The sequence below is a fragment of the Telopea speciosissima genome, chromosome 4 (assembly GCF_018873765.1).
Source record: "Telopea speciosissima isolate NSW1024214 ecotype Mountain lineage chromosome 4, Tspe_v1, whole genome shotgun sequence".
Lineage (NCBI taxonomy): Eukaryota > Viridiplantae > Streptophyta > Magnoliopsida > Proteales > Proteaceae > Telopea > Telopea speciosissima.
In genome coordinates, this window is record NC_057919.1 from 67,605,691 (window position 1) to 67,633,296 (window position 27,606).

The window sequence follows — 27,606 nt, forward strand, 5'->3', positions numbered from 1 at the left end:
TTGTGGGATTCACATGGAATGGATTCCATCTGAACAGCTGTGAGCCGTGAACGTGAGCCCAACTCTTAAAAATTGGGGTTCGAACCAAACGTGCCACAAATCATGACCGAGTTGACACGGTTGAGCTGCGTCCACCTGGTAAATTCGGTCCTCCCCTTATAGGCTTCAAAATCAAAACTGTTTTACTTCATAGACACGCATAAAGAACAATCCTTTCGTTTGAGAATCGAGTTTTCATCGAATTAGCGGGGAAAAAAAGTTCATACTCGGATAAGCCTTCAGATTTCTCAGGATTGTTGAGTATCGCCGGAAAAGATGAAGCCTCTAGACAGGCCGATCAACGTTAACGCCATGACTCGAAAGATCAATGTTGACAATCGGATCCCCCTTCGTCATTACTACCGAATAGCAGATAATCTTATCAGACAGGTCCGTTTTCATATATTTTCACATTCGGTATGCACAATTCCTACTTTTCTATTAATTTCAACGGCTTAAATGGCTAATTTTCATGATTCTATTTTGTTTCTGTGATGTTAAAGAACGAATTATTTAAGCAAACATAATCCAGTCAAATACTAATTTAGCTTTGTTTTTAATTACAAGTTCAGTGGAAAAAAACCGAATTCGGTGAGTATCTAGGTTATTTTGATTGGGAATGTTCGAAATTGAATTATCTAGTATGCACAGTTGGGTTTTATGATCACCGAAAGCTATTAATTACTTGAATTTCAAAACTGTTATCATAGTTTTGATTTTTAACTGTTTTCCTTGCCCTTAGGTAACCCCTTTTTATTTTCTTCTTGTTTTTAGCCTTTACTTGTCTTGTTTGAGAAATGAATTCCAAATGTGGTTCGTACTTGTCTTTCCTTTAAGATCAGAAGTGATTTGTGATACATGAAGTGGCACAGCTTTTATCAAGGGGAATAATTATTATGACACCATGTTAATAATGCAAATATCTCACTGCTTTAATTAGTTTGAATTATTATGCAGGAGCTTTTGATCATGATTGCTAACTATCGTTAAGTTCAGTTCCTCTACAGATATCTGCAATTTCCAGCACAAAACTATAGTACCCCTGACCTTTTTTTTTTTTTTGTGGGGGGGGGGGGCGCTGCAGTGTGGGAGTTGGATAGAAAATTTCATCTAAAGTTTTTGATGGACCTGCTGTGGAGATATTATGAACCTGCCCTTTTAGGGGCACTGGGAAGACGTTGCAGAGAATCTAGTGTTGTTGGACTCTTGAGGTTGCATGCCTTCATTTCACTCCTTTATTATGTATGTGGTGTCAGGAATTTGCTGTTGGGAATAGTTCAATGAAATTAGACAATATAGGTGTCACAGGCTGTTGGAATGGTGTAGAAATAGTCATGTCTCATGGATTTTGGGTGGTCTATGATGTGAAACAGGTCTTCATTGTTTACCAAGGAAGATGTGAATAAATGTCTTACTTCTAGGAATAGTGCCAGCTCTTCTGAGTTGTTATAATAAGATTTTGTAATTCTTATTATTCATATTAAAGTTTTCACTTGATCTACGAAAACCAAAATGGTATAGAACAATAGAAAACTGGTTCCCTCCCTCACACTGTTCATTTTATTTATGCCTGCCTCTATGGTTTAGAACTGGAATAATGATTTTCAGCAATGAACATATCAGAAAAGGACATAAAATGCACTGTATCTTTGCAGCAGAGTAGTTGCATTAGCCGAGAGAAAGATGACTTGCATCTAGATTTTAATCTGAGTTGAATTCATTCTAAAAGAATTGAACAGATTTTACACACTGTTATCTCGACACCTTAAATTCTGAGTCATACTGAGGCTAACACTTCAATTAAACCAATAAGAATGCAATAAATGGAATCATTGCAGCACACAATCATTGCTGTGTCTGGGTAGCATATTTCTTGATTTCTTGATGTTCAAAACATTGTTTTCGGATTCAAACCATTGTTTAACAGCAAATGATTCTAAAACTACATTATTAAAAATTATGTTGAGCAGAACAGATTATTGACTACCATGTGCATTCTTTAAGAAATTATGTTTTGGTATTCTTTCTGTTAGGTGCTGATTCCGGTTTGCTATGTTCAGGCTAGTATCTACCGAGAGGAAAAGAATATCATAGATTTGTATATTATACTTCTCAGATTTTGCAGGTAAGCGAGTCACAATTCTGCTGCCTCCCCCCCCCCCCCCTTTTGGGTTGTGGGGGGGGGGGGGGGAGAGAGGGGCTCAGTACAGATTCTGCTATTTGTATATTTAAGAACATGGATGCCTTAACTGGTTCTTCATTTTCCAGTTTGCTGTCTGAAACTATACCACTCCACCGTGATTACCAGTTATTGCTTCCAAAAGAAAGGGTCTTTTACAGACGGGTGAGTGTAGTGTAACTATACTGGATGTTTGATCTGTTTCACGTGCTTAGTTTTCAATTAATTTCCTGAAATCTCTGTCATTGTATCTTCCTGTGTCATTTCAGAAACTGCTTGATGTCATAGAGGAACTGGAAAGGATGAAGGCAGAGTTTAATCGTCGGTTGGATGAACTGAACAAAGCACGTACCATAGCCCAATTGAATTGCCTAGAAAATACTTCAAATATTTCAACAGTCTCTTCTACAGAATATCCCTCCATTAAAAAGTCAATTTCATCAAACTTGGATATTAAACAGGTAACTTTCCCACCTAATGCTCCCAACTCCGCATCATGTGATTGAACTGATCACATGCAGCAACAACTTAGGATTGGAAGCCCACTCTGTCATCTAGAATCAATGGTTTCTAAAAATGACGGTTTCATGTTTATTTAATTATTTATTAAGCTATTCATTATTGATCTTTTGCTCTATCACTATATCTTTCACTTCTAGTGAACTTTCTTCAGTTGCATGCTTCATCTATTTATTTTTTGCTTTCTGATGTAAGTAGTTCATCTGCTCCTTTAGGTGCAGCTGCACCCAGCTAGCAGAAATGCATTGCACTCTTCATGGAAGCATCACAATACGGTTACTCAAGTTGCATCACCAAAAACCCTGCAAATTGAGAAGCAATTCCAGAAGATGTAAGTATATGTCCAATCATCATCTGTAGGGACACATGGAATGTTAATATCAGTCATTTGGGTATTCCATATTATATCTTTGTTTGGCTAGCTTCTTGGGAGCTGTAATGAAACTGCCAACCACAAGCACAAGACGTGAAAATAAAAGAATTTGGCAAGCAATGTTATTAATTTAGGACACCTCCTATTGGGGGAGGAGACGGATAGACCCAGGAAGCACTGGCATAGGCCACACTCCTGGACAGAAACAAACTCTCTAGATTTTATTAGTGAAGGTTGAGCTGAGTTGAGTTGAGTGAAGGTTGGCATGATGAGAATTTCAGTGAGTACTTCTTTGGGTGATATTGCCCATTTTCCCTATACTGTAGTTGTGATTGTCTAGCTTTTCTTCTTTTATTTCTCTTTCTTTACTTTCCAGATGTTCTTTAAGTCTTCATATAACCGTTTATGTTCAACCAAACCCATCAATTCCTTCATTCAACTGAACTCGATCTTAACCTACCATACAAGAGACCCTGACCAAGGACTGGCAAGAAACCGTAACCAACCTTCCTTTTTGGAGGTTTTGATCACTTGAATCGAAACTTCTAATGTGGTGATGCCCAGCACTCTTAACCCTAAAGTTTCTACTTTGATGATTTCTATCTTTTCTTGATTCTCCATGAAAGTCCTAACTTGTGTCAGCCATCTCATTTATTTGACATACTAAGGTAATTTTGAGGATTACATTCTAAGGTTTGTTCTGTTTATGTTTATATTTCCATTGCTCTTTTACATAATTCATTTGGGTTGTAGTATTTGAACCTAACCGGTTATGGCACTGGATTCTTATCTCCTGCAAATCAGTTTTTGTTTAATACGTACTGTCATCCCTTTTGAATATGTAGGTCTTTCAGCCTACCCCTTCCTAAGGAGGAAACATTGTCCAGACACTCATTTTTAGGTCCAACTGGTCTCCATGGTCAGTGGCAAGGACCTATTGCAGGGACAAAGGTAACTATTCACATGACATATTCCTTTTGTTTATTCATGAAAAAAGGGGAAAAACAATTTTTTTAGGGGCTCTAAAACTGCACTGCTGTAAAGTACTCATTTTGTTATGTTGTACAGGTGCAGTATCCTAGCAGTGCTGACATACCTTCAACTGAAGATTTGGGGTTAGGACATTAACTGAACTTATGACTGCTTGTGTAACTCCTATCTTTTGAGCTTCTAGGATTGTCTGTCTTTGTGCTCATCTCAATCTAAATGCCTTAATTATTGTTTTGGTTCATGCGCTTTATATTATTTCTTTTTTCTTTTGAAATGACTGCATGTAACAATTTTTCCTGGTATTTTAATAGCCTGAACCAGACTGGAAAAGATGGTCATGTGGCAACAAAAAATGGTGATCCTGGAGAGGCTAGATCTACAATGGAATCAGTGCTTTCCTTAGATGATGGTAGCTGGTTACAGCCTGCTGAGGATTCATGTTCTTTGTCAACTGTGGAGAGGAGGGAAGATAGTTTTGAGTTGAATAACATCTGGCAACCGTCGCCACCGCCTGTTCTTGCACAAGTACAGCAGGAGTACCTTCCGATTCATCCGTCAAAAGTTGCTGATCCAAGACCTGGACCGGCAAAATCTTTACCGGAAGGGATGTCTGACTCTAGTTCTTATCAGCATTTACACATTGTAAGAGCCTCCCATTGCCTATTTCCTTTACCTAGATCTTTCACAATAGTTCAGGTCTGCGTAAAGCTTTCTTCCATGTGCTATACAAACATGATTCTAACTTTATTGACGTATATTGCAGCCAGTTAAAATGATGGAGGACTTTCTGAGACTGGCACAAGCAAATACAGCAAAAAATCTAGAAACTTGTGGAGTTCTTGCGGGTTCTCTTGTGAGTGTCACTAAATTTATTAGAAATGTTAACACTTAACAGAATGGAAGTTTTCTGATTTATGATACTTCCTTTTTGACTGATTGCAGAAAAACAGGGTTTTCCATATCACTACGCTAATAATTCCAAAGCAGGAGTCCACTTCAGATTCAGTAAGTACATGCTAGGCATACCAACCAATTTAGTTCTGTTTGCTGTTTTTCCAACTCGGGGTTCACTTGGTTTGGTTGCGTTTCGTAAGTTGCAGTTTATGGTATTCCCATTTCTCAGACTCCTGATATGTTTGGCTCATGTAGGATTAGTTTTGGATAAACAAGCCTGTGTTTAAACCAAACTCGATGCAAACTAGGAATGTAGCTGGAATCATGATTCAGTTAGGCAAAAGTAAGCAGTTGTTGGATGCTCTAATATTCCATTCATCTGCAATATTGGTGCTTTATTCTCCTTGACAACAGGAATTTATGCCTACTCTGCTACAGTAAATGGAATTAACTCCCTCAATACTAAAATTTAGAGACCACTTTTCCTTGTCCATGGGCAGTAACCATCAAGTACCCAAAAAGGTTATTTTTGGACCTTTAATCCCAAATTTTGGAAGTCTTTCTTTTCATTCTAGGATTTTAAATACCTGTCAAGTGTTGACTCGGTGCAGTTTTGCTTCATCTCGTTGTGCCTAGTTTATGAATAGAGGTTTACTCCCGAGTCCATACTGATTGTCACTGCTGTACTCTGATCCAATTTATTTATTTATTTTAAATTGATACAAGTTTACTTTTGCAATCAAAGTATTATCATTTTGAAGCATTTATTTATTTTCAGTGCCAGACAATGAATGAGGAAGAAATTTTTGACATTCAAGACAAACTTTCCCTTTTCCCTCTTGGGTGGATTCATGTAAGTAACTAACCCCTTGGTTAGCTTATATTCAATTTTTTTTTTGGTTTATTTTAATTTATGCGATAAAACTTTATTAAGTTATGGCACACTGGAGAGAAAGAGAACCCCCCCCCCCCAAAAAAAAAAGAAGCTTTTACACGACCAAAAAAATTTCTCTGTTGCAGTTATACCTGCATGCTTTTCATTATGTTTTTCCCTCTTTACAATTGGGTTGAAGTATAGGAATATATTGAAACTCAAACTAATATTGACAAGTGATAAAAATGTAAAAGTAAAAAAGGTTGAAGTTTCTGAACTTCTGATTTTGAAAAAGTAATTAGTCTTAAGTCTACTAGTTTATTTTAGTCACTACATATTCGATGGTAGTCGTGATTGTTTAATATTTTACGTTTTGACCTAAAGTAACAGCTTAATGAGATCCTTGGACTGATTCTGATCAAGTTCCGTTTTAACTTTTAGACACACCCATCGCAGACTTGCTTCATGTCATCAGTTGATCTTCACACTCATTATTCATATCAGGTGATCATTATGTTATTTTATTTAGTGATTTCTAGTTTTATTTATTATTTTGCTTCTCTTATTTTGTCTTTATCAATCAATCTATCTGTTCGCTAATTAAGGGAACCCTGCAATTACTTTGGTAATAGTTTTGAAGTTTTTCCACTGTTGATTCAGACATTCAGTATGTAGAAAAAGACCTGTACTAGAATTTTCTTCTCCTAAAAGAATTATCTATTTGTTTTCCCACTTAGTTGTAATTTCTTGGATGATTGATGCTTAGTTGTCATGAGTCGATATTCGATATTTTATCTTTTTGGTGTACCAGAAGATAAGGATAATTATTCACAGGAAAGCACAACTATGCAGATTTCCTCCAATCATAATTATTCATGGTAGAGGCCTTTCTCCTCACGTCCATTGCCAATAATCCTCTTCGTCTCCAAATCCTGAAAAAGACGGTGGGAAGGAAAATATGTGACAACAATTTAGAGATTTAGTGAAATAACTCACAGACAAAAGATTAGCATCAAGGTTAGGGACGTAAAGGATGGAATCAAGAGGAATGGACAATGTAAGTTTGTAACAGGAATGCTGCCCTTACCAGAAATGGAGGAGAGGGAGCCATCAGCCACCCTAACCTTATCCCTATCAGAACAAATGGTGTAGGAATCATAATAGTGAGACGTACTAGTCATGTAGTTAGTGGCACCAAAGTCAATAACCCAAGACTGGGCTGTAGTAGGAGCAGATGTGGAGACCTGCAAAGCGGAGGATGATGAGGAATTTGCCATTGTAGGTGTAGAAGATGAAGTGCCCAGATGTGACATGGCCCTGCAAAACACTGCATCTGCCAAGGTGGAACCATCCTGTGTGCTAGGTGGATACTCCCTAGCATCTGCCTCAGTCATCACAGAGTGTGCTCTAGCTCCCCCTCTACGGCCACCACATGTACCAGGAGGACGACCATGAAGAGTCCAACATCTCTCTTTAGTATGTCCAGATCTCCCACAATGATCGCATCGAAATCTGTCTTTGTCTTCCCCACGGGTAGGCCTTTGGTCTCTACCACCACCATGGAAGTCTCTGTGAGAACTAGAAGTAAGAGCAGACTGCTCAAGTGATGATGTTGGTTCCATGGCCATACGTGAAAAGTGCAAATGGCTGAAATTAGTGTCAAGTCCTCTCCTATTTCAGGGCCCTAGGTAGTTGTAAGTGTGGCGAAGGTGCAAAAACGAAAGCTCACGGGTAGCCAGTGGTGGCCGTAGAGGGGGAGATAATGTAGAAGTTATAATAGGAAATAATGCTTTTTTTTAAGGGTGTGTCTGTTTGTAACCAAACAGGTTACAAACTGACTTTGTAACCAATTTTCTTTTGCTCAACCCAAATATGCAGTCCAACACAAGAAAAGAGTCCCAACCAAGAAAAAACAGACACCAACTTTGATAAATCTCCACTTAGATTACCCTCCAAAGGGTAGCATCAACTCAAACCAACTCAAAGAGTCCAAACAAGGCATTCCATAGCCATTTCACACCAAAAAACATCATCAAGGTTCAAGATCTCGGGTTTCAACTTGGTTTCGATCAACTAGAAACCGAGATATGTTCGAAACCAGTGATTTTTTCCCAGCCAACTCGAGTTGGTGGTTTCGAGGCCCAGAAATTCTTTTTTTGATTTGCTTTTTTGTACACAGCCTATTTTGGACATTCTAAACACAATGCATGAACTATTTTCACAAAAAAAAAAAAAAAAAAAAAACTCAAAATGGTACTTGTAGTTTTGACCTAAGTTTACTAGTGTACGCACAGTGTACTGAGAATCATAGTTGTCAGTCCAAATACTTATTTATGCCAAAAGGTAAATGTCTTTGTATTTTTATATTTGTATTTCATTTATTTAAGATATTATTCATAAAAAAGCAAATACCCCCTATTTGAATCCAATAAAAATAGTTAAAAAATCAAATTCCAAAAGGATAACAAGTCAACCCCCCAGATCAAGAACAAAAACTGGATTTTCGACGGCAGGTGAAATTTTCAACTTTCTAATGCTGGGGTTTTTCTCAAATCTAAAAATTCCATAAATCTTAATATGGTAAAACATTGCTAAAAACCAAAAATGCGGTAAAATATTCATTTGTTTGATGTCTAAAAAATTATTTTCATTCAGAGCGATTTTGACAGCGTTCACGCACACCAAATTAAGTTTGACCGGTACATAACTCCTTCAAGTGTTTCACATAGCAGCCTCCTCCTTGGAATCCTTTGTGCCCTAGGATTCCAAAGAGAGGAAAAAAAGGAGCAAGAAGAGAAATGCGGCTCTTAAACCTGAGAGCTCTGATACCAAGTTGGATTTTATGTAGTAAGTGCAAGTAAGAGGGGGAGAAGAAGAAGACAAGAGAATAGAGAAGGGCAGAGTTCGGTGATAATGTGTTGTGTTGGAGTGTATTCTCCACCACATCTATATTAATCCATTGTTAACAAGAAAGAAATTACATATACCTCCCTAGGGAGGTAAAAGGTAAAAATGGTAAAAAGGAGGAAATACAATATAAAGGAACTAGACAAAAGACTAGTTCCTAAAGTACCCTTATTATGCAAACTCGAACATGATTGCTACCTGGTAAAGCAATTGAGTTAGTGGAACACAAAGAATGAGGAGCTTTTTGGAGTGAATGTAGGCAAGGTTGCCGAACCACTATAAATGCTTGTGTCTCTCTTTCTCTCTAGCTCTTATTTATGAATCGTTATCCTCTCGGTTCTGCACGGTGTAGTGCTGCATTGTGTGGTGGCTGTGGAGGCCATGTGCACCATGAGGGGCCCACTGTGCCACATGACCTCTGCAGCGCCGCACGATGCAGCACTGCACCGTGCAGTAACAGGATAGGATAAAAATTCCTTATTTATTCCCTTACATTGTATTGAATGGTTGTTGAGTTCAAGGTTCTAAAACTCGGGTTTCGACAAGGTTTCGACCAGCCAGAAATCGAGCTCGTCTCGGTTTCGCCCATATCTCGGTCGAAACCTGGGATTTTTTTCCCATTGATGGGGAAACCAAGGTTTCGACCCCAAAACAAGGTTTTTTAGGTCTGATTTTTTGCAGGTTGCCTATTTTTCACATTTTAAACACAATCCATGAATTACATTCACCAAAAAATCACTGAAAATAGTACTTGTGGTTATTGACCCAAGTTTACTAACATATGCGCTGATACAATACAGACACTAAAATGGTATTATAAATTTATAATTAGTTCACGTAATTATAAAGTACTTGAACCATGAATAATACATTGAATCCAAATAAAACATTAAGATGTCCCTCTTCAATTCTATGCGGAGTTTCTTAGTGGGTCTAATCCATGAGCAGCGTACCACTGAAGATTGCGAAGCCGTTCCTCCGAATGCACAACATACGTATCCCATGACATGTTATGGGACCAATTGGTTTGATAGTCCATTACCGATTGGAAAAAGAAAAGCACAGGGTTGAAATTTAATGTCAAACTCTTTATTGATCTCCCCAGCCCACCTGAGAAGCTTTTTGTCATACAAGGAGATGCCTCCATAAAAACTTCTCTCCTTCTTGAAATGATCCTCTTTTCAAGATCTATGAACCCCCCCCCCCCCCCAAAAAAAAAAAGCAAAATCAACAAAACAACACAACATACAATTTGAACAATTACTGTGGAATAGAATAGAATAGAATGAAAGGAATACCAAGAACAACTTCATTTCTCTCAAATATTTCTTCATCAGATCCTTTTCTCCATTTTGAACCAAAAATCTTTGGAAGGATGGACGACTTTGACCCAGAATGGAATTTTAACTAAAAGAAAGAAATAAATAAGGAGAAGAAGATGCAAAAATAAAGAATAGGAGAAGAAGATAGGAATAGAAGATAAGGCTGTCATTGGTTTGAATGGGAAAAAGAAGGTAGGAGTAGAAGATAAGGCTGTGTAGTATGGTTCTGCACCTAAAAGTAAAGATGCTTGGTCTGTGAATTATTGGCATCATGTTCAGTTCAGCTAAAACCAAGGAAAAAGCATGCTGTTTGGTCATGGTTTTGACCATTTCGACCTGCTTTCGATCGAAACCAGACCGAAACACTCGAAACTAGGCCGAGTTAAGGGATTTTTAAAAGTTTCAGTCCAACTCGTCTCGGAACTTGTCGAAACCGAGTCAACTTGACGGTTTCGATCGAGTTCTTGATCACTGGTTGAGTTCTAACTTTTTACTAGTTTTGTGGCTTCCATTAGTAAGTTTATCTTTGTTTGAACTTTATGATTTAATTGGGCTAATAATTCTTAAATGGTCAATACTTTCCTTAATACCCAATTCAACCCGCTCTTGGGTTGTCACTCGATCCTACAATCTATGGTTTGAAGCAGTCACCACGGGTCTGGTTTAATAATAGTTTGATAAACTTGTATCTAGTTGTGGTTTTTCGCAGTTCTACTTTGATCATTCTGTTTTTGTTTGTCATCAAGGTTCCCAGGTAATTATATTGGTCATATGTGTTGATGATTTCATTATTTCTCGTAATGATTCTTCTGGTATAGAAGATGTAAAAGCCTATTGACAACTACATTTTCAAATGAAAGATTTGGGTGTTCTCCAGTATTTTCTAGAATTTGAGGTTTGTCGTAGCAAGAAACGTATCAGTTTATCCCAATGGAAATTTTTTATTGATCTCTTTACTGAGATTGGAATGTTGGGTTGTTAGTTTGTTGATAACACTATGGATCCCATAAAAAACTTGGGACTTGTGACGACAAGGCGTTTGTAGACGAACATTAGTACCTAAAATTGGTTGGTACACTTATAGAACAAAAATTCTTGACAAGAATTCCTTTAGTAAAAATATCAGCTAACTGCTCACTAAACTGAACAAAAGGTACACAAATAGTTCCCGGTTCTAGCTTTTCCTTGATGAAATGACGATAAATCTCAACATGTTTGGTACGATCATGTTGGACTGGGTTGTGTGCAATGCTGATGGTTGACTTACTGTCATGGTACTAAATCTCGTTTCGTTTCGGTGTTTCGGTCTGACCGAAATTTTCGAGATACCGAAATTTCGACGATGTCGAAATATGGTATTTTTCTGTGGGTGTAAAATGCCAAAAATGACCGAGATTTTCGAAAATTTCGAAACCAGATTACTGAAATTACCGAGATTTCCGAAATTTTCGAAACTAGATGACCTAAATTTCCGAAGTATTCGAAATATTGCACGTGACACTTTTAGTGACTTTTTCAATATCTCGCGATATATCGTGAGTCCACGATATTTCGTCGATATCTCACGAGATATCGTCGAAATATGGTATTTTTCCATTTCGGATTGGTATCGTATCTCGGACAGTTCGAGATATACGAAATTTGGCGAAATATCGCCGAAATTTCGCAAGATTTTGAACCTTGCTTACTGTCACAATAGAGGCGCATAGGAAGATCAACCTGAACATGTAAGTCCCGGAGGAGACCTTGGAGCCAGAGAAGTTCACAAATTCCATGGGCTATAACCCTAAATTCAGCTTCAGCACTAGACCTGGCCAGAACTGCTTGCTTTTTGCTCCTCCAAGTGACCAAGTTGCCACCAACAAAGGTGCAATAACTGGAAATGGATAGTCTGTCATTTGAGCACCTAGCCCAATCAACATCAATAAAGGCTTCAACCTGAAGATGTTTATAAGGAGTAAAGAGGATACCCTTGCCAGGTGAAGACTTCAGATATCGCAAAATCCTATAGGTAGCCTCAAGATGTGAAGTATAGGGATCATGCATATACTGACTGACAACACTTACTGCAAAAGCTATATCTGGTCGTGTGTGGGATAAGTATATCAAACGTCCCACCAACCTCTGATAACCACCCTTATCAATAGGTTCTCCTTCCTTCCTTTTCAAATGGGTATTTGGTTCCAAGGGTGTATCAGCTGGCTTACACCCTAACATTCCAATGTCAGTCAATAAATCAAGAGTGTACTTTCTTTGAGAGAGAGGGATGCCTTTGCTGAATGGGCAACCTCTATCCCAAGAAAATATCAAAGCTTCCCTAAATCTTTGACCTCAAACTTAGTCCCCAAATACTTCTTGAGTTTACTGATTTCTTCGTTATCACTTCCTGTAATTACTATGTCATCTGCATAAACTATCAGAACAGTAGTGTGCTGCCCTACCTTCTTGACGAATAGGGTATGGTCTGCATTACTCTCTTTGTACCCAATAGACACCATGGCTCTATGGAAACGCCCAAACCATGCTCTAGATGATTGTTTTAAACCATACAAAGCTTTCTTCAAATGACATACCTTCCCAAGAGTTTTTGAAGTAGCAAAACCCGGAGGAATCTCCATGTACACTTCTTCCTCTAAATCTCCATGGAGGAAATCATTCTTGACATCAAGTTGTTGAAGATCCCATCCAAGGTTAACAGCACAAGAAATGATCACCCTTACAGTTTTCATCTTTGCAACTGGGGTGAAGGTCTGATAGTCAATCCCATAAATTAGGGTAAAGCCTCTGGCAAGTGGCAACCAACCTAGCCTTGTATCTCTCAACCGATCCATCAACCTTCTGCTTCACAGTGAAAACCCATTTGCAGCCTACAGGTTTCTTCCCAGATGGAAGAGACACCAATTCCCAAGTCTGATTCTTTCCCAGAGCCTTCGTTTCTTCATACATAACTTCTTTCCACTTTGATTGAGCTAGAGCCTCCTGCCAAGTGTTAGGAATAGAAACGGAGGCTAAAGAATAAACAAAGGTATAAAAAGAAGGGGAAAGAGAATTTTATGACACAACATTAGAAATGGGATGTTGAGTACACATTCTCTTTGGCTTACGGATTGCAATAGGGAGATCAAGATTAGGATCAGAAATAGGCTTACCAGGAGAAGGACTCGAATCCGGCTCTTCCAATTGAGGTGGTTTAGTGGTTGTGATGATCTTTTTATGCCAAACTGCTTGAGATCCCCTAGTGAAGATTTTCAAAGTCTTCTCCCGCTGGATACCAAGTACTTGCGGGTAGGGGGATGATAGCATTTATAGCAGCAGAATATCCTAAGAAAATACAAGAAAGACCCTTAGGATCAAATTTACCATGAACATGATGAATACGAGCAAAGACTAAACATCCAAAAACTTTTGTGGGAACAATGAAAGAAGAAGAACCCAAACGTATATCAAGAGGACAGCGGGCATTAAGGACTTGAGAGGGTAGCCGATTAATGAGATAGGCAGCAAAAAGAATAGCATCACCCCAAAAAATGAGGAACATCCATAGTAAACATATGAGACCGAGCAACCTCCAAGAGGTGGTGGTATTTTCTTTCAGCCACACCATTCTGGGCAGGAGTATCAACACATGAAGTTTGGTGAATAATCCCATGGAAAGCGAGATGGGTCTGAAATGATGATTCCATATATTCTTTTCCATTATCAGTACGCAAAATTTTCACATGGGCATCAAATTAAGTTTCAATCATTTTATAAAATAGTTTGAAACAAAAGAAAACATCACTTTTTTTGTGCATAAGATAAACCCAGGTGGTGCGATTGAAACAATCAATAAATGTTACAAACCATCGGAAATCAGAAGTTGAAACACAATGGGTAGGGCCCCACACATCAGAATGAATAAAATTGAAAGGGTGCAAACTTTTATTATCAGAAATGGGATAATTAGCATGAGTTTGCTTAGCAAAAATGCAAGCATCACAAGAAAGAGTAGTTGAATTACAAATTTTAACTAAACTGGGAAATGAAGTAGCTAAAACACGTAAAGGAGGGTGACCAAGCTGACGGTGCCACTGATGTAGTTTGGCCAATGCAGAGTCAGAAGTCTGGGAAGTCAAAGTATATGCAGGAAAGGTACTACCCAGCATATAGAGCCCACCAACCACTTTACCACTGCCAATCGTATGATCTGTTTTCAAGTCCTGAAAAAACACAATGAGTGGGACAGAAAGTTACTTTGCAGTTGAGATCACGGGTAAGACTACTAGTGGACAATAAATTAGTAGTGAATTTAGGTACATGTAAAGACTAAAGAAAGATGTAAAGGAGTACACTTAATGGTGCCCTTCCCAAAAACAGAGGAAAGAGCACCATCATCAATTCTACCTTTATGGGAACCAGAAATAGGAGAAAAATGCAAAAATTGAGAAGAGGAACCTGTCATGTGATCTATGGCACCAGAGTCAATAATCCAAGAATTGGACATGACTGAGGTAAAATTACCACTGGAAATACCTGATGTTGAAGAAGATGAAGGAGTGGAAGTGGGAGGTCCTGGCAGAGATGTAGCCATTAGTTGATGCAGCCGAAGGAGTGGAAATAGAGGAAGTGTCCATGTGTGTCATAAGTTGATGCTGATGCAAGAGCTGATTAAATTCCTCCTGGGAAAGGGGCTGTTCGACAATGTTTTCTTCAGAACAAGTCTGATGTGCCTTGGAAGTAGAACGACCCTGACCATGGCCTTTGGTGTCATTAGGACGCCCATGAAGTTTCCAACAGCTAAGGATGTAAACGGATCGAATTCGGTCAGATAGTGGCATTATCATATTTGCATCCGATTATATTAAAACGGATTCGGATATTATCCTATCGGTTTTTGGACAGATTCGGATAGTTTTCGGATAGAGATTTTTTTGAATACGGATTCTCCTAAATGGATATGAACATGGATTGAATATGAATTTTCAACTATCTGTTGACATCTTTATCGTTTTTATGATGAGGGTTAGGATCATAGTTGAAAAACTCGGTCAGATCTCGGAAAACTCGAGCTTCTCGAGACGAGATGACATACGAGACACAAAATATGCACAATTTTGAAAAACTCGTCCGAGATTTCGAATATTTCGAGAATCTCGGAGAAATCTCGAATATTTCGAGAATCTCGATCTCCTCAGTACTCATAGAGTCATGGTATTGTATTGTTGGGACTTGGGAGTTAAGACATGGAAGACTAGGGTAGTAAGGTGTCTATGACTTAAGTCTTTAATATTTCTTAAATAATTATTCAATATTATGTGCATAATTTACTTGTTTTACTTGTCAATTATGTCTCATGTCATTCAAACAATGTGTAGAATAGGCAATATTACATTAAGGGTTCGGCCTTTACTACCAACCAAGGGAGCAAATCCAAAATACCAAATTGGTGGTTTTTTTTCCTTTTTTTTTTTTTTTTTAAAAAATTTTAAATTTGAACCTTTAAATATGTTTATTAAGCCTAAAACAAGCTTACCTTAAAGTTTCGGAGCCAACTATGGCCATATGCCCACCAAAACATAATTCCGAAACATAAAAAAAAAATACACTGTCTCACCGAGATCTCGGAAAACTCGACCTGGTCGAGACCGAGTTTTAGAACCTTGGTTAGGATTGAGACTTGAGAGTTCAGCAACTATCCTTTCTTCTACTCTTCTTAGTTTTTGATTTTCTTATGTTTTTGACTTTTGATTTTATCTTGTATTTATTTTAATAGATATGTGATTCCATGTATCACATTGCATAAAACGATATATATAAACCAATAGAAAATCTAGAAAAATAATTACATTATCTTAACTTATAAAATTATAAAAATAAGATAACAAATTCCAATAAGGTAACTTGAAAGGATAGATGGACACAGAGATATATTTATGGTATTTTATTATCGTCAGATTGCTAAACGAATCGGATAATAATCGGTCGGATAGGGGGATTATCATATTCGTATCCGATTAGTTTCAAACGGATTCGGATTCTCCTAAATGGATATGGAAGCGGATCAAATACGGATTTTTCGAATAACCGTTCACATCCTTACCAACAACGTTCCCTAGTATGTCGTTCCTTACCACAAAAATCACATTTTAAGGGAGGATGATTAGTAGTGGACCGATCGCTGGTAGGGCGAGAAGGAGTCCCACAAGAAGGCTGTTGTGGGCTACTAAATAAGACTGATCGTTCCTGAGGAGCAGGATGAACCATGACAGTGCGGCGCCCTTCCTCAGATTGAACAATAGCATATGCCTGTTCCAGTGTAGGGAAAGGCTCTCTATTCAAAACATGCATTCTGATATGGTCATACTCCATATTGAGACCAGCAAGAAAATCAAAGACACGCAGGCGGCAGGCCTTCTTCCCACTTCTTGAAAGCAGTAGCATCCACATCACAAACAATAATAAATGGCCCATAAAAATCAACATACCTTTCAATTTTGAATAATATTGTGAAAGAGAGAGTTCCTGTTGCTTAGTGGTATGAATCTTTTGACGAAGCTCATAACATTGGGCAATGTTACCCACTTTAGAATAGTTGGATTTTAGGTTAGGAATACAAGTAATAGAAGGAGAAGAAGTTGAAGGATGAAGAGAAGAGAGAAGAGGAAGGAGACAAGAAGGAAGAGGAGAGAATATTTTGGTGGTAATGTCTTGTGTTGGAGAGTACTCTCCACACACCTATATCACTTCATTGATAATGATGGAAATATTGCATCCACCTGCCTAGGGAGGTAAAAGGTAAAAAAGGATAAAAAAGAGAAAATACATTATTAGGCAACTAGACAAAAGGCTAGTTCCTAAATTACCCTTATGACATAATTCTAATAACTCTAACACTCCCCCTCACGCTGGAGAATAAATGTCATGCATTCCCAACTAGCATAAGAGGTTACTAAACTAAAGAGAGGTAAGCCCCTTGGTGAAGATGTCTGCCAGTTGATCACCAGTCTTCACAAAAGGAGTACAAATGCAGCCAAATTCTATCTTCTCCTTGATGAAGTGTCGATACACTTCAATGTGCTTTGTTCTATCATGTTGCACTGGATTGTGAGCAATGCTGATGGCTGCCTTGTTATCACAAAAGAGTCTCATAGGACCTTCAGTGTCAAATCCCAATTCCTGAACCAATCTTTTCAACCATATGAGTTGACACACTCCATGAGCCATAGCTCTAAATTCTGCCTCTGCATTGGATCTGGCTACAACAGACTGTTTTTTGCTTCTCCATGTAACTAAGTTACCTCCCACAAATATGCAATAACCGAAGGTAGATCTCCTGTCTGTGATGGATCCAGCCCAATCGGCATCAATGAATCCTTCCATTCTCAAGTGGTTGTGCCTGGCATACAACAGTCCTTTCCCTGGAGAAGACTTCAAATATCTGAGAATGCGATACACAACATCCAAGTGGCCACTCTTGGGGGCTTGCATGAATTGACTCACTACTCCCACTGCATAAGAGATATCTGGGCGTGTCATAGAAAGATAGATAAGCTTCCCTACTAGCCTCTAGTACTTTCCCGCATCAACAAGAGAGGGACCACAATCTTCTCCTAGTTTATGATTCTGCTCAATAGGAGAATTTGTTGGTTTGCAGCCTAACATCTCTGTCTCTGTCAACAAATCAAGGATAAACTTCTGTTGACATATGTTGATTCCTCTCTTGGACCTTGATACTTCAATTCCCAAGAAATACTTCAAGGGACCCAAATCTTTGATTTCAAACTGTTGAGCCAAGTAGGTCTTCAGCCTATTTATCTCAGCTCTGTCATCTCCAGTGACTACAATATCATCAACATAGACAATAAGGGCCGTGATGGAACCATTACCCCGCTTGGTAAAGAGAGTGTAGTCAGCTTGACTTTGGGAATATCAATTCTTCAGAATGGCCTGCCAGAATCGCTCAAACCATGCCTTTGGTGACTGTTTGAGGCCATATAGTGCCTTCTTGAGGAAGCACACTTTCCCTTCAGCTGAAGGTATTTTGAAGCCTGCTGGGGTTTGCATATACACTTCCTCTTCCAAGTCGCCATGAAGAAAGGCATTCTTCACATCTAACTGATATAATGGCCAATCTTTATTGACTGCCAATGATAATAGAACTCTTATAGAGTTATGTTTACTCACAGGAGCAAATGTCTCTTGATAGTCAATTCCATAGACTTGACTGTACCCCTTGGCCACCAACCTTGCTTTGTATCTCTCAACTGTACCATCAAATTTATACTTGATTATGTAGACCCATTTGCATCTAACTGGGACACGTCCGTCCCCTGGGAAGATCCACTAATTGCCAAGTACCATTCTTCTCAAGTGACATCATCTCCTTAGACATAGCTTGTCTCCACTTTGGGTCAGACATAGCCTCAGTAACATTCTTAGGAATAGAAGTGGAAGAGAGAGCAACACTAAAGGCAAGACCTGTAGGAGAAAGAGCATCATAGGAAACAAACTGGGCTATAGGATTAGTACAAGCTCTTTTCCCTTTTCTAACAACAATAGGAAGGTCTAAATCAGAAGGAAGAGAAGGGATGTCACCTGACTGAGGAGAATGGATCTCAGGATGTGGATCCAAAGAGGACTCTTGGCTAGTTTTCTTTCCTTTCAAGTATTCACCTCTTTTGTATACAACCACTTCTTTTCCATTCTTATCATCCACACCTGATTGATCATCAATATCATCTACATCCACAACCCTGTGTTTTCCAATGTCAAGCATAAAAGGAGAGATAGGTAGAGGAGAATGAAAGGGAAAATCAGCATCCTGCTCACTTCCACAATTCTCCCCCTGAAGAGGATGCTGAGAAGGGGCAAAGAATGGGACAAATTCAAGGAAGGTGACATCTTTGGAGAGAAGACATCGACGAGAAGAAGGGTGATAGTACTTGTAGCTTTTGGTAGTAGAAGAGTACCCAAGAAAGAGATACTTGAGAGCTTTGGGATCAAGTTTAGTGCGAACAGGTTTGTTAACATGCACATAGCAAACACATCCCTTTGGGAGGAAGAGAGAAAGCAGAAACCTGTGGAGATAATGTTTCTAAGGGAGATTTGGAATCAAGGAGTTTGGTAGGCATGCGATTGATGAGAAAGGAAGCAGTGAGAAGAGCTTCAGACCAGAAGGTCTTGAGAACATGCATGCCAAACAAGAGACTACGGGTGATCTCCAATAAATGACGATTTTTCCTCTCAGCAACCCCATTTTGTTTGGAGGTGTCAACACACGCTAGCTGATGGATAATGCCATTATTAGTAAAGAAGGTTTGGAGGCCTCTAAACATGTACTTCCCCCCTTTATCAGACCGAACAATTTTGATTCGGGTATCTGAGAAAGAATCATTTGATAAAAATTCTTAAATGCATCACAGACATCACTTTTATGCTTCATAAAAATAGTCCAAGTAGCATGAGAAAAATCATCAACAAAGGAGACAGTAACGATAGCCAAATAAAGAGGTAGCAGGGGAAAGTCCCTAAACATCAGTATGCACAATATGGAAAGGAGCAGTAGATCCATTACCATGATATGGATACGATGAACGATAGTGTTTGGCAAACATACATGGTTCACATTAAAAAACATGAGGAGAAATAGAAAAAAATAAGTGAGGTAATTGTTTCCTCATTACAACAAAAGATGGATGGCCAAGACGACGATGCCATAACATAACAGAATCCACAGAACTACTATCATTATGTCCACACACATAGGACTGAGTGTGGGCAAAAGAGGTTTAAAAAGATAAAAGCCTTTCTCCTCACGACCATTGCCAATAATCCTCTTTGTCACTAAATCCTGAAAAAGACAATGAGAAGGAAAAAAGGTGACAATAGTTTAGATATTTAGTCAAATGACTTACAGATAAGAGATTAACAATGAGGTTAGGAACATAAAGGAAAAAAGCAAGAGAAATGGATGATATAACAGGGATCAGCAACCCTAACCTTATCCTTACCAGAACAAATGGTATAGGAATCATAACAATGAGACGTACCGGTGATGTGGTTAGTGGCACCAGAGTCAATAATCCAAGACTGGGCTGCGGTAGAAGCTGAGGTGGAGACCTGCAAAGCTGAGGATGAAGAGGAGCTGGCCACGGTAGGTGTAGGAGATGTACTCAGATGTGACATGACCTTGCGAAACACTGCATTTGCCATAGTGGAGTCATCCTGTGTGCTAGGTGGGTACTCCCTAGCATCTGCCCCAGTCATCACAGAGTGTGCTCTAGCTCCCCGGCTCCCCCTCTACGGCCACCACAAGTACCACTAGTACCACCTCGTGTACTAGGGGGACGGCCATGAAGAGTCCAACACCTATCCTTCGTATGTTTAGATCTCCCACAATGATCACATCGAAACCTGTCTCTGTCTTCCCCACGGTTAAGCCCTTGGCCTCTGCCACCTCCACGGGTGTCTCTGAAAGAATTAGAATTGAGAGCAGACCTCTTAAGGGATGGTGCTGGTGCTGATTCCATAGCAACACGCCGAGGCTCCTCATTTTGTAAGTAGCTACAAACCTCATCAAGAAATGGAAGAGGGGACCGACCTAAAATCTGGAGCCTGATTGGTTCATACTCAGGGTTCAGGCCACCAAGTAAAATGAAGGCACGCTCCTTTTTAAGGGTCTGATATGAAGAAGAAGCCCACCTCCCACAGGATAAGCCCCTAAAAGTACACTTACTGATTGACTAGCTTGAACTTCTCTTACTACGAAACTCTACGCTCTCATTGCCGATCGCCTCTGGTCGCCTCGGAATTCTATTCATTCTTCTTTACCCAAGCTTTCCATTTGAAGTGCCTATATCCCCGTCTACTCAACCTAAACTAGGGTTGACAATGTAGAATGAGGATAGTCCTAACCAGGCCACAACGGAGAAGATTTTTTTTTAGATAGTTCACTTGTTCTCTAGGATCGGAACGCAAGAAGCTTTCCTGGGACATCCCTCTTTGTTGCTTCACTCCAAAAGACCAATATAAGCATTATAGTACTCAAAAATGGTCTTGTCACCCTGCCTCATTGTAATAATTTTTTGGTGAAGCTGATAGACCTTGGCAGAGTCACCTACCCTATCAAAAAGTCTGGGAGACACTGTCCCAAATTGCCTTGGCAGTTTCTTTTCGCATAAATCTTCTCCCAATCTCAGGCTTCATGGAGAAGATGAGCCATGTCATCACTGTGGAGTTTTCGGTCTCCCATTTCAGATATGCTGGAGAGTCAGGTTCTGGGGCTGTAATAGTACCTGTAACCCAAGTTTCCCTCTGCTCCTAAGGGAAAGCTTCACTGAGTGTGACCAGTCAAGGTAATTGGTGTTGTCAAGCTTCACAATGGAGATTTGTGGATGGGGGTTCTCAAAAACAAACTGAGAAGCTGTTGGAGTGGGTTGTGAATCAGCTGAACCAAGCCCAGAGACCTTTGAATCAACCATATTGTAGGGAAAATAGCACTTGACCATAAACAAGAGTACTCAAACCAAGTGGGGAGTACACACTCAACCCAAATGTGGAACCCGAAACAAGAATCGAATTTCAGCAAGGAAGAAAATAAGTACAACCTTGACAAAGCTTCACCCTAACACTCTCCAAGGAATAACACCAACTTAAACAGGCTCAAAGACTTCACACAAAGCTGTTCATAGTCATTTCTCAACCAATAGAGCAACATATTGCATTCCAAATGCAGGAAAAAGAGGAAACAAATATTCTCGGTTTTACCTTGGCAGGAAATGAGATCCCACGAAAAGGAGCTATGCTCAAACAGGTCCTTCAATCAGCAAGGAGGAACATATGGGGCATAATAAGCACCCTTGGGCTATTCTAGTGGCTCATTCCAAGGCTCAAACACAAGCCGAGAGAGAGAACCCATTATTTACCCATCCCCAATATTGGGGCTCACCAGAGATGGCTAAACTGATTAAGGAAGCAACAGGTGAGACGTGCGCTCTTCGGCAATTAGGATTTTCTTGTCCAGAAATTGGGCCTGCAACTTGTAACTGGCGGTAACCCTAGCAGTAACTTGGTGGGCTTCAAAACTTCAAAGGAGCTTCAACACAGCTCAAATGGCATCTTCAAACATCCAAATAGGTCATATAGAGCCTATTTCATACTTCTTCAACAAGTTTTTTACATAGGAATCTCCTTCCTTGAAATCCTTTGTACCCTTGGATTCCAAAGAGAAGAAAAATTTGGGAGCAAGAGGCTGAATACGACTCTCAAACCTAAAGCTCTGATACCTTAGTTGGATTTTAGGTTAGGAATACGAGTAAGAGAAGGAGAAGAAGTTGAAGGAGGAAGAAGGAGACAAGAAGGAAGAGGAGAGAATATTTCGGTGGTAATGTCTTGTGTTGGAGAGTATTCTCCACACACCTATATCAGTTCATTGATAATGATGGAAATATTACACCCACCTACCTTTGGAGGTAAAAGGTAAAAAAGGATAAAAAAGAGAAAATACATTATAAGGCAACTAGACAAAAGGCTAGTTCCTAAACTACCCTTATTACATAAATTCTAATAACTCTAACAAGAATAGGTATCCTTGGCAATTTTTCAAATCTTGGCAGCAGTATCAAGGAGAAAGTACCCACTAGCGACCTCGGGATCCATAGAATTAATGAGATAGGACATCACACAGAAACTGGATGTCATCCACTTATCTTGGGTGCCTCAATAGGCATTGTAGTTGTTCCTATAATATAGCCAGAGAGACCACGAGAACCAATGGCCAGAAAGCAAGAGCGCGACCACATAAGATTATTCGTCCCATTTAATTTGATGGGACTAGCAAGGAATGGGAGAAATTCACGAGATGCGGTTCCATCAGTTCCCGTGGAGGCAGTAGAAATTTCTGAGTCCATAATGCTGGTGAAGAATAAGGCACCCAAAAAACAACTCAACTTTCACAACTTAGATCCCAAGAGATCATCAACAAAAAAAATCTCTGGCAAATGATTTAACACATACCAATCACCAAAAAAGGGCCTTTGGTGGGAGTCAACTCACCACCAAGGGGAGAAGAAAAAGGCCGGCAGCAGGGAGAGGCGGCAACGGCAAAACACGTAGGCAGAAATCACCGGCGGAAAAAGGCTAGCAGCGACGGGAGGTGCTAGCAGGTGGCTCCAGCGATTGTGCCGGAGGCGACATGTGGTGCTGATGAAGGCAGAAGGCGGAAGGCGGTGCTTGCGGCTAGAGAAGAGAAGCCGCGAGAGAGAGAGGAGAGAGAGGGAGAGGGAATGAGATGGGGTTCTAGGGTTGCGTGTACGACATTAGCGTTGGAATCCCGATGTGGATCCCAACTCTGATACCTTGTGGGAAATCGTGAATGAATGGCTTGTGAAATTGATGTTCACAGCCCTCTTATTTATAATAGATGGAAGAACATTCCAGAATGAGTACAAGGACAATTACCCCTATTACAGAAATACTACCCTTGAACCCAAATTACAACAAGTTAAAATGAACCTTTCTCTTTCTGACCTTTTTTTTTTTCTTAATTTCTTTTGCTATTTCAATTTTGGGAGAGGGTTGTGCATGTCGCCAGCTTTTGGTAAGATAGCGGCATACACCAATCACAGGGCTCGACACGAGAGAGCAAGGGTGTTTTTTCCAAAGGGGCAGGAGAGAGGATGACACATGCTGGGCACCCTGGCGTCATGCCCAACCTTTTCCCTTCAATTTTTATACAAATTGACCTATCAGAAACCGCGGGTTGATAGCTGGTGTCACTGAAATTTCTGTCACCACATGGACCTAATACTCTACGGTAGAGTCTTGTGCTTCATTTTCTCCCTCTGACAGGTATAATCTGTATTTGGCCTACAGTTGTCAGCAACAAGCATTGTTTTGCCACCTTTGAGCCATTTTTTACCTCATTGCTTTCAATTTTGCCACCTTTTTCTTGTTTGTCTAACGCTGCTTACACTCTGTTGCTGACAAGCAATTTCATATCTTTGCTTTGGAGCTTATGCCAAAGGCTTAAGTGCTGATCTCTCTTCTCTTTCTCTCTCTCCCCACAGTTATGACTCCAATTTTTTTTTAGGCTAGGTTTCCCCTTGGGAGAGCTTAACCTTGTATTTTGCTCACTTTTAAGTCCTGTTCCTACCCTTACAAACCTTTGTTCAAAAGTTTCCTTTTATCCTTTTTGATCCTTGTTATATGAAGTTCAACCATTGTTGTTCAAATCTCACACAAGATTTAAATCCAAATACAATCTCAATCTAATTGTTGAGTCCTAGGCAGATTCCAACATGGCAGAAATGAAGGCTGTGATCCAGGGGCCGTCCATTTTTACTCTCAGCCCTGGACGCATCTTGTGGTGGAGGGAGATTGAGCATATTGGTTTTGTTGTGACCATCCAGGGATCTACAGATTTCTTGGAGATTGGCACACCTAATCTGAAAGGCCAAGGTCTTGTGCAGTGAGGGTAACATTTTGTTCCCTTGGAGACCAAGGGCAGCCAATGCCTTGGCTGATTCTCTAGCCAAAGTAGGGGTACGTAGAGACTTGTTGTATGTAGGCTGTTTCTAATTGTATAATGCGGGGTCTTTTTTGTATTTGATTTCAGTATATTGCCCATCTACAGAATGGGCAAATATTGATTCTCATGTATGGCTTGTAAAACTGTCCACTGTCTTTTTTGATTCTTGGCTAATGGAATTTTGATTCACAAAGTAATCTCATTTTTTTTACAGTGGAGAAATTGGGATTTATGGGTTTTGGTTAGCCTTCAGTTAATAATGGAAAAAGTTTTGCTAGAGTGTATCTCTAGACTGGCACAAATATCTGCCATGTGGCAGTTTGGATGGATCTGGAACTTTGTGGACAAGTTTACTCCAAGGATCCCTGTACACATGTCAACTTTTGGCCGAAACGGAGATTGCTCTAGTGGCAATATAAAGCTCTGAAGATCTAGTGAAAAAATGAAATATTCTAAAAAGAAATGAGTGGCTGAAAATACAAGGGAATGTACAAATACATGCAGGGATATATGATTGAATCTTAGTCTGAAATTTGACATATCTAAGCATTTTACAGACATACAGTCAATATTGCACATCACCCTCCCATAAGGCAAAAGATGGTACCTGTCTAGAGTTACCCTCTAGATTTGCTGGTCTAAAAAAACTTTTGCCTTAAAAAGGAAAAAATAAAAATCCATGTCTTTGCAATCATGGCATAACACATAGGATCTTCTCAAATGATTTTACCACATAGCTGATATGAATGGTCTTCATTGTCATCATTTAATGTGATTCAACAGTTCTGTGGTAAATCAAGAAATATTATCCTTATTGTTGCTCATTCAAAGACTGACAAATACCTTTAGCCAATTTCTACAGGAATTCTATTTGTGGAATTGGGGTGGGGTGGGGTGGGGGGGGGGGGGAAGGTTGGGGTTGAGTGGGTCCTCAGGTGGGTAAAATAGAGTATTTGTGTACAGGTTCCTTTTCACGTTATGAAATATTTTGTGGTGTATTGCAGAACCATATGATGAGTTTTTCTTAATGGAGTATATTATTTTATTTTATTTTTTAGATTTTTTTGGTATTATTTCATACTTGTATTTAATTAGGTCTCTTCTAGGAATTGAATTTTAAAACATTCTGTATTTTACATGATAAATATTCTCTGTCTCTCTCTCTCTCATAACCATGGAACTTAAGTAGTAATAGTCTTTAGTTGGTCTATGGTTGAAGCTGATTTCTTTGTTAAGTATCTATTTTTTCCTGTTTGTTTTTAGTTTCTTTTTCCTCTGATCCATGTTAATGGACCCTTTAAGCATAGTCTATCTTTCATTGAAAAGCTTGTGTCTTATTATCAGGTCATGTTACCAGAAGCAATTGCAATTGTTATGGCTCCCACAGATACATCCAGGTAAATCTAATCTTTCATCATGCATCTGCCGTGAACATATCTGTCAGTGTGGCAAAAAATATGGCAATGAATGTTCTTGATCTGGGTAGAAGAAAAAGCGACTCAGTTGTGTTCTACTGGTACATCATTGGCCAGTAATTTAAGGACACTTGTCCAGAAAAAATAAATTATAGACCCATTACGCAGATGATTTTGAGTCACTATCTTGTCTAATTGAAAGCCTGATGACTTTTGGGTAGGCAATGACCGAAATGTTATGTAATAGGATAACATTGGGTGTACAGAGTGATGGCAATGCTGAATTCCTGGCATCATGTTCACAGTTCTGGATGCTGTTTGGGTTGCCATTTGGACTTTCAAGAACCCAGAATTCAAACATATGTGCACAAATCCATCTAAAAGAAGCCTCTGTCACATTAACAGTTTGTTTATTAAAAAACTTTATACAGTGAGGGATTAAAAATGATTTTTCTCGATGGTAGGATCAACCAATCATGTCTAGTTTCAGGCTGTGAAGGAAATGAAAGGTAGACTAGTATTTAGATGGTAATGAATGACATTGACCATTTGCAAGCATGCCATCACCTTGATAATCTTGACCTGTTCTCTCTTCATTCGTATATTAGGGTATCTGGACAGTAAAAATCTCAGGCTACCGTGACATTTAGAAAACCAGAGGGAAGAGAACATAGATATTAGGCATTGGGATGACAGTCTACATTTGTGTCTCCACTGGAGCTTTCACAGACCTGTCTTTCCCAATTGCCTTTTGTTTAGGGTCCGTTTCATTTCATTATTCATCCTTACCACTTCCTGCAAAATTCAGCCCAACAGCTGCTGCTAATAGGGAATTGTTCAGCACTTGGTTTGGAGTGATAAAACTACATAGTACATTACCTGATCTAGAGGGTGTGTGAGATGGAAGGATCTTGATTAAGCATGAGTGCATGACACAGTCCATGTATCATTGTCAGTATCCAAACTTGGTTGCAGCTCCTATTTGGTGACCACAATGTGAATCTTGTTCCAAAGCATATGATAAAATTCATGGTATTTATGTGGCATCATATTCTTATTATGAATATTAATGTATTTCCATGTTTCCTATAATACTGCAGGCAGCATGGCATCTTTCATCTTTCGGATCCAGGAGGTATATCTGTGATTCGTAACTGTCAAGAGCGTGGGTTTCATCCTCATGAAGAGCCTGATGATGGAAACCCAATCTATGAGCACTGTTCCCATGTTTATATGAACACCAAATTGAAGTGTGATATTGTTGATCTTCGGTAATCATGTAATTTCTAGGTTTTGAGCTGTATGTAGAATATATTGCAGTAGCAAGAAACAAACAGTAAATATTTGTGGACTAATCCTGTAGAGCCCTGATGTTATCTCCCGTTGGGGTTGTTCCAGAAAAAAATATTTCCCATTGTTTTTTTTCTCTTAGGATTGTTAAAATAAAACATTAAAAATCCAGGTCTACAAAGAGAGCGCACCTGATTACCAAAGGGGTACACTGACATACATGTGTAGGCATGCCATGACATGGAGGGAAAAAAATCCTCTCCAATTCCCTAATAGTCAAGTGCGGTGCAGTTCGGAG

At 39.3% G+C, this 27,606-nt stretch overlaps 1 protein-coding gene and 1 long non-coding RNA gene across 3 annotated transcripts; both read left to right on the forward strand.

Annotated features, from left to right (window-relative positions):
* The first annotated feature begins 168 nt into the window (after positions 1 to 168).
* On the forward strand, positions 169 to 27,380 carry LOC122660204 (AMSH-like ubiquitin thioesterase 3). Of its 2 annotated transcripts, none has more exons than XM_043855419.1 (14): positions 169 to 429; positions 2,100 to 2,164; positions 2,308 to 2,383; positions 2,488 to 2,679; positions 2,953 to 3,068; positions 3,956 to 4,061; positions 4,179 to 4,225; positions 4,412 to 4,742; positions 4,864 to 4,953; positions 5,043 to 5,105; positions 5,773 to 5,847; positions 6,310 to 6,372; positions 25,948 to 26,000; positions 27,119 to 27,380. In XM_043855419.1, the coding sequence occupies exons 1-14, from the start codon at positions 316 to 318 to the stop codon at positions 27,291 to 27,293; spliced, it is 1,566 nt and encodes a 521-aa protein (XP_043711354.1). In that variant the 5' UTR covers positions 169 to 315; the 3' UTR covers positions 27,294 to 27,380. The 2 variants fall into 2 exon arrangements, with proteins under 2 accessions (XP_043711354.1, XP_043711355.1); XM_043855420.1 differs by having other exon boundaries at positions 2,959 to 3,068.
* LOC122660205 lies at positions 26,069 to 26,432 on the forward strand. Its single transcript, XR_006332645.1, has 2 exons — positions 26,069 to 26,108; positions 26,187 to 26,432. It is a non-coding gene; the product is annotated as an uncharacterized LOC122660205 (long non-coding RNA).
* Positions 27,381 to 27,606: the final 226 nt, after the last annotated feature.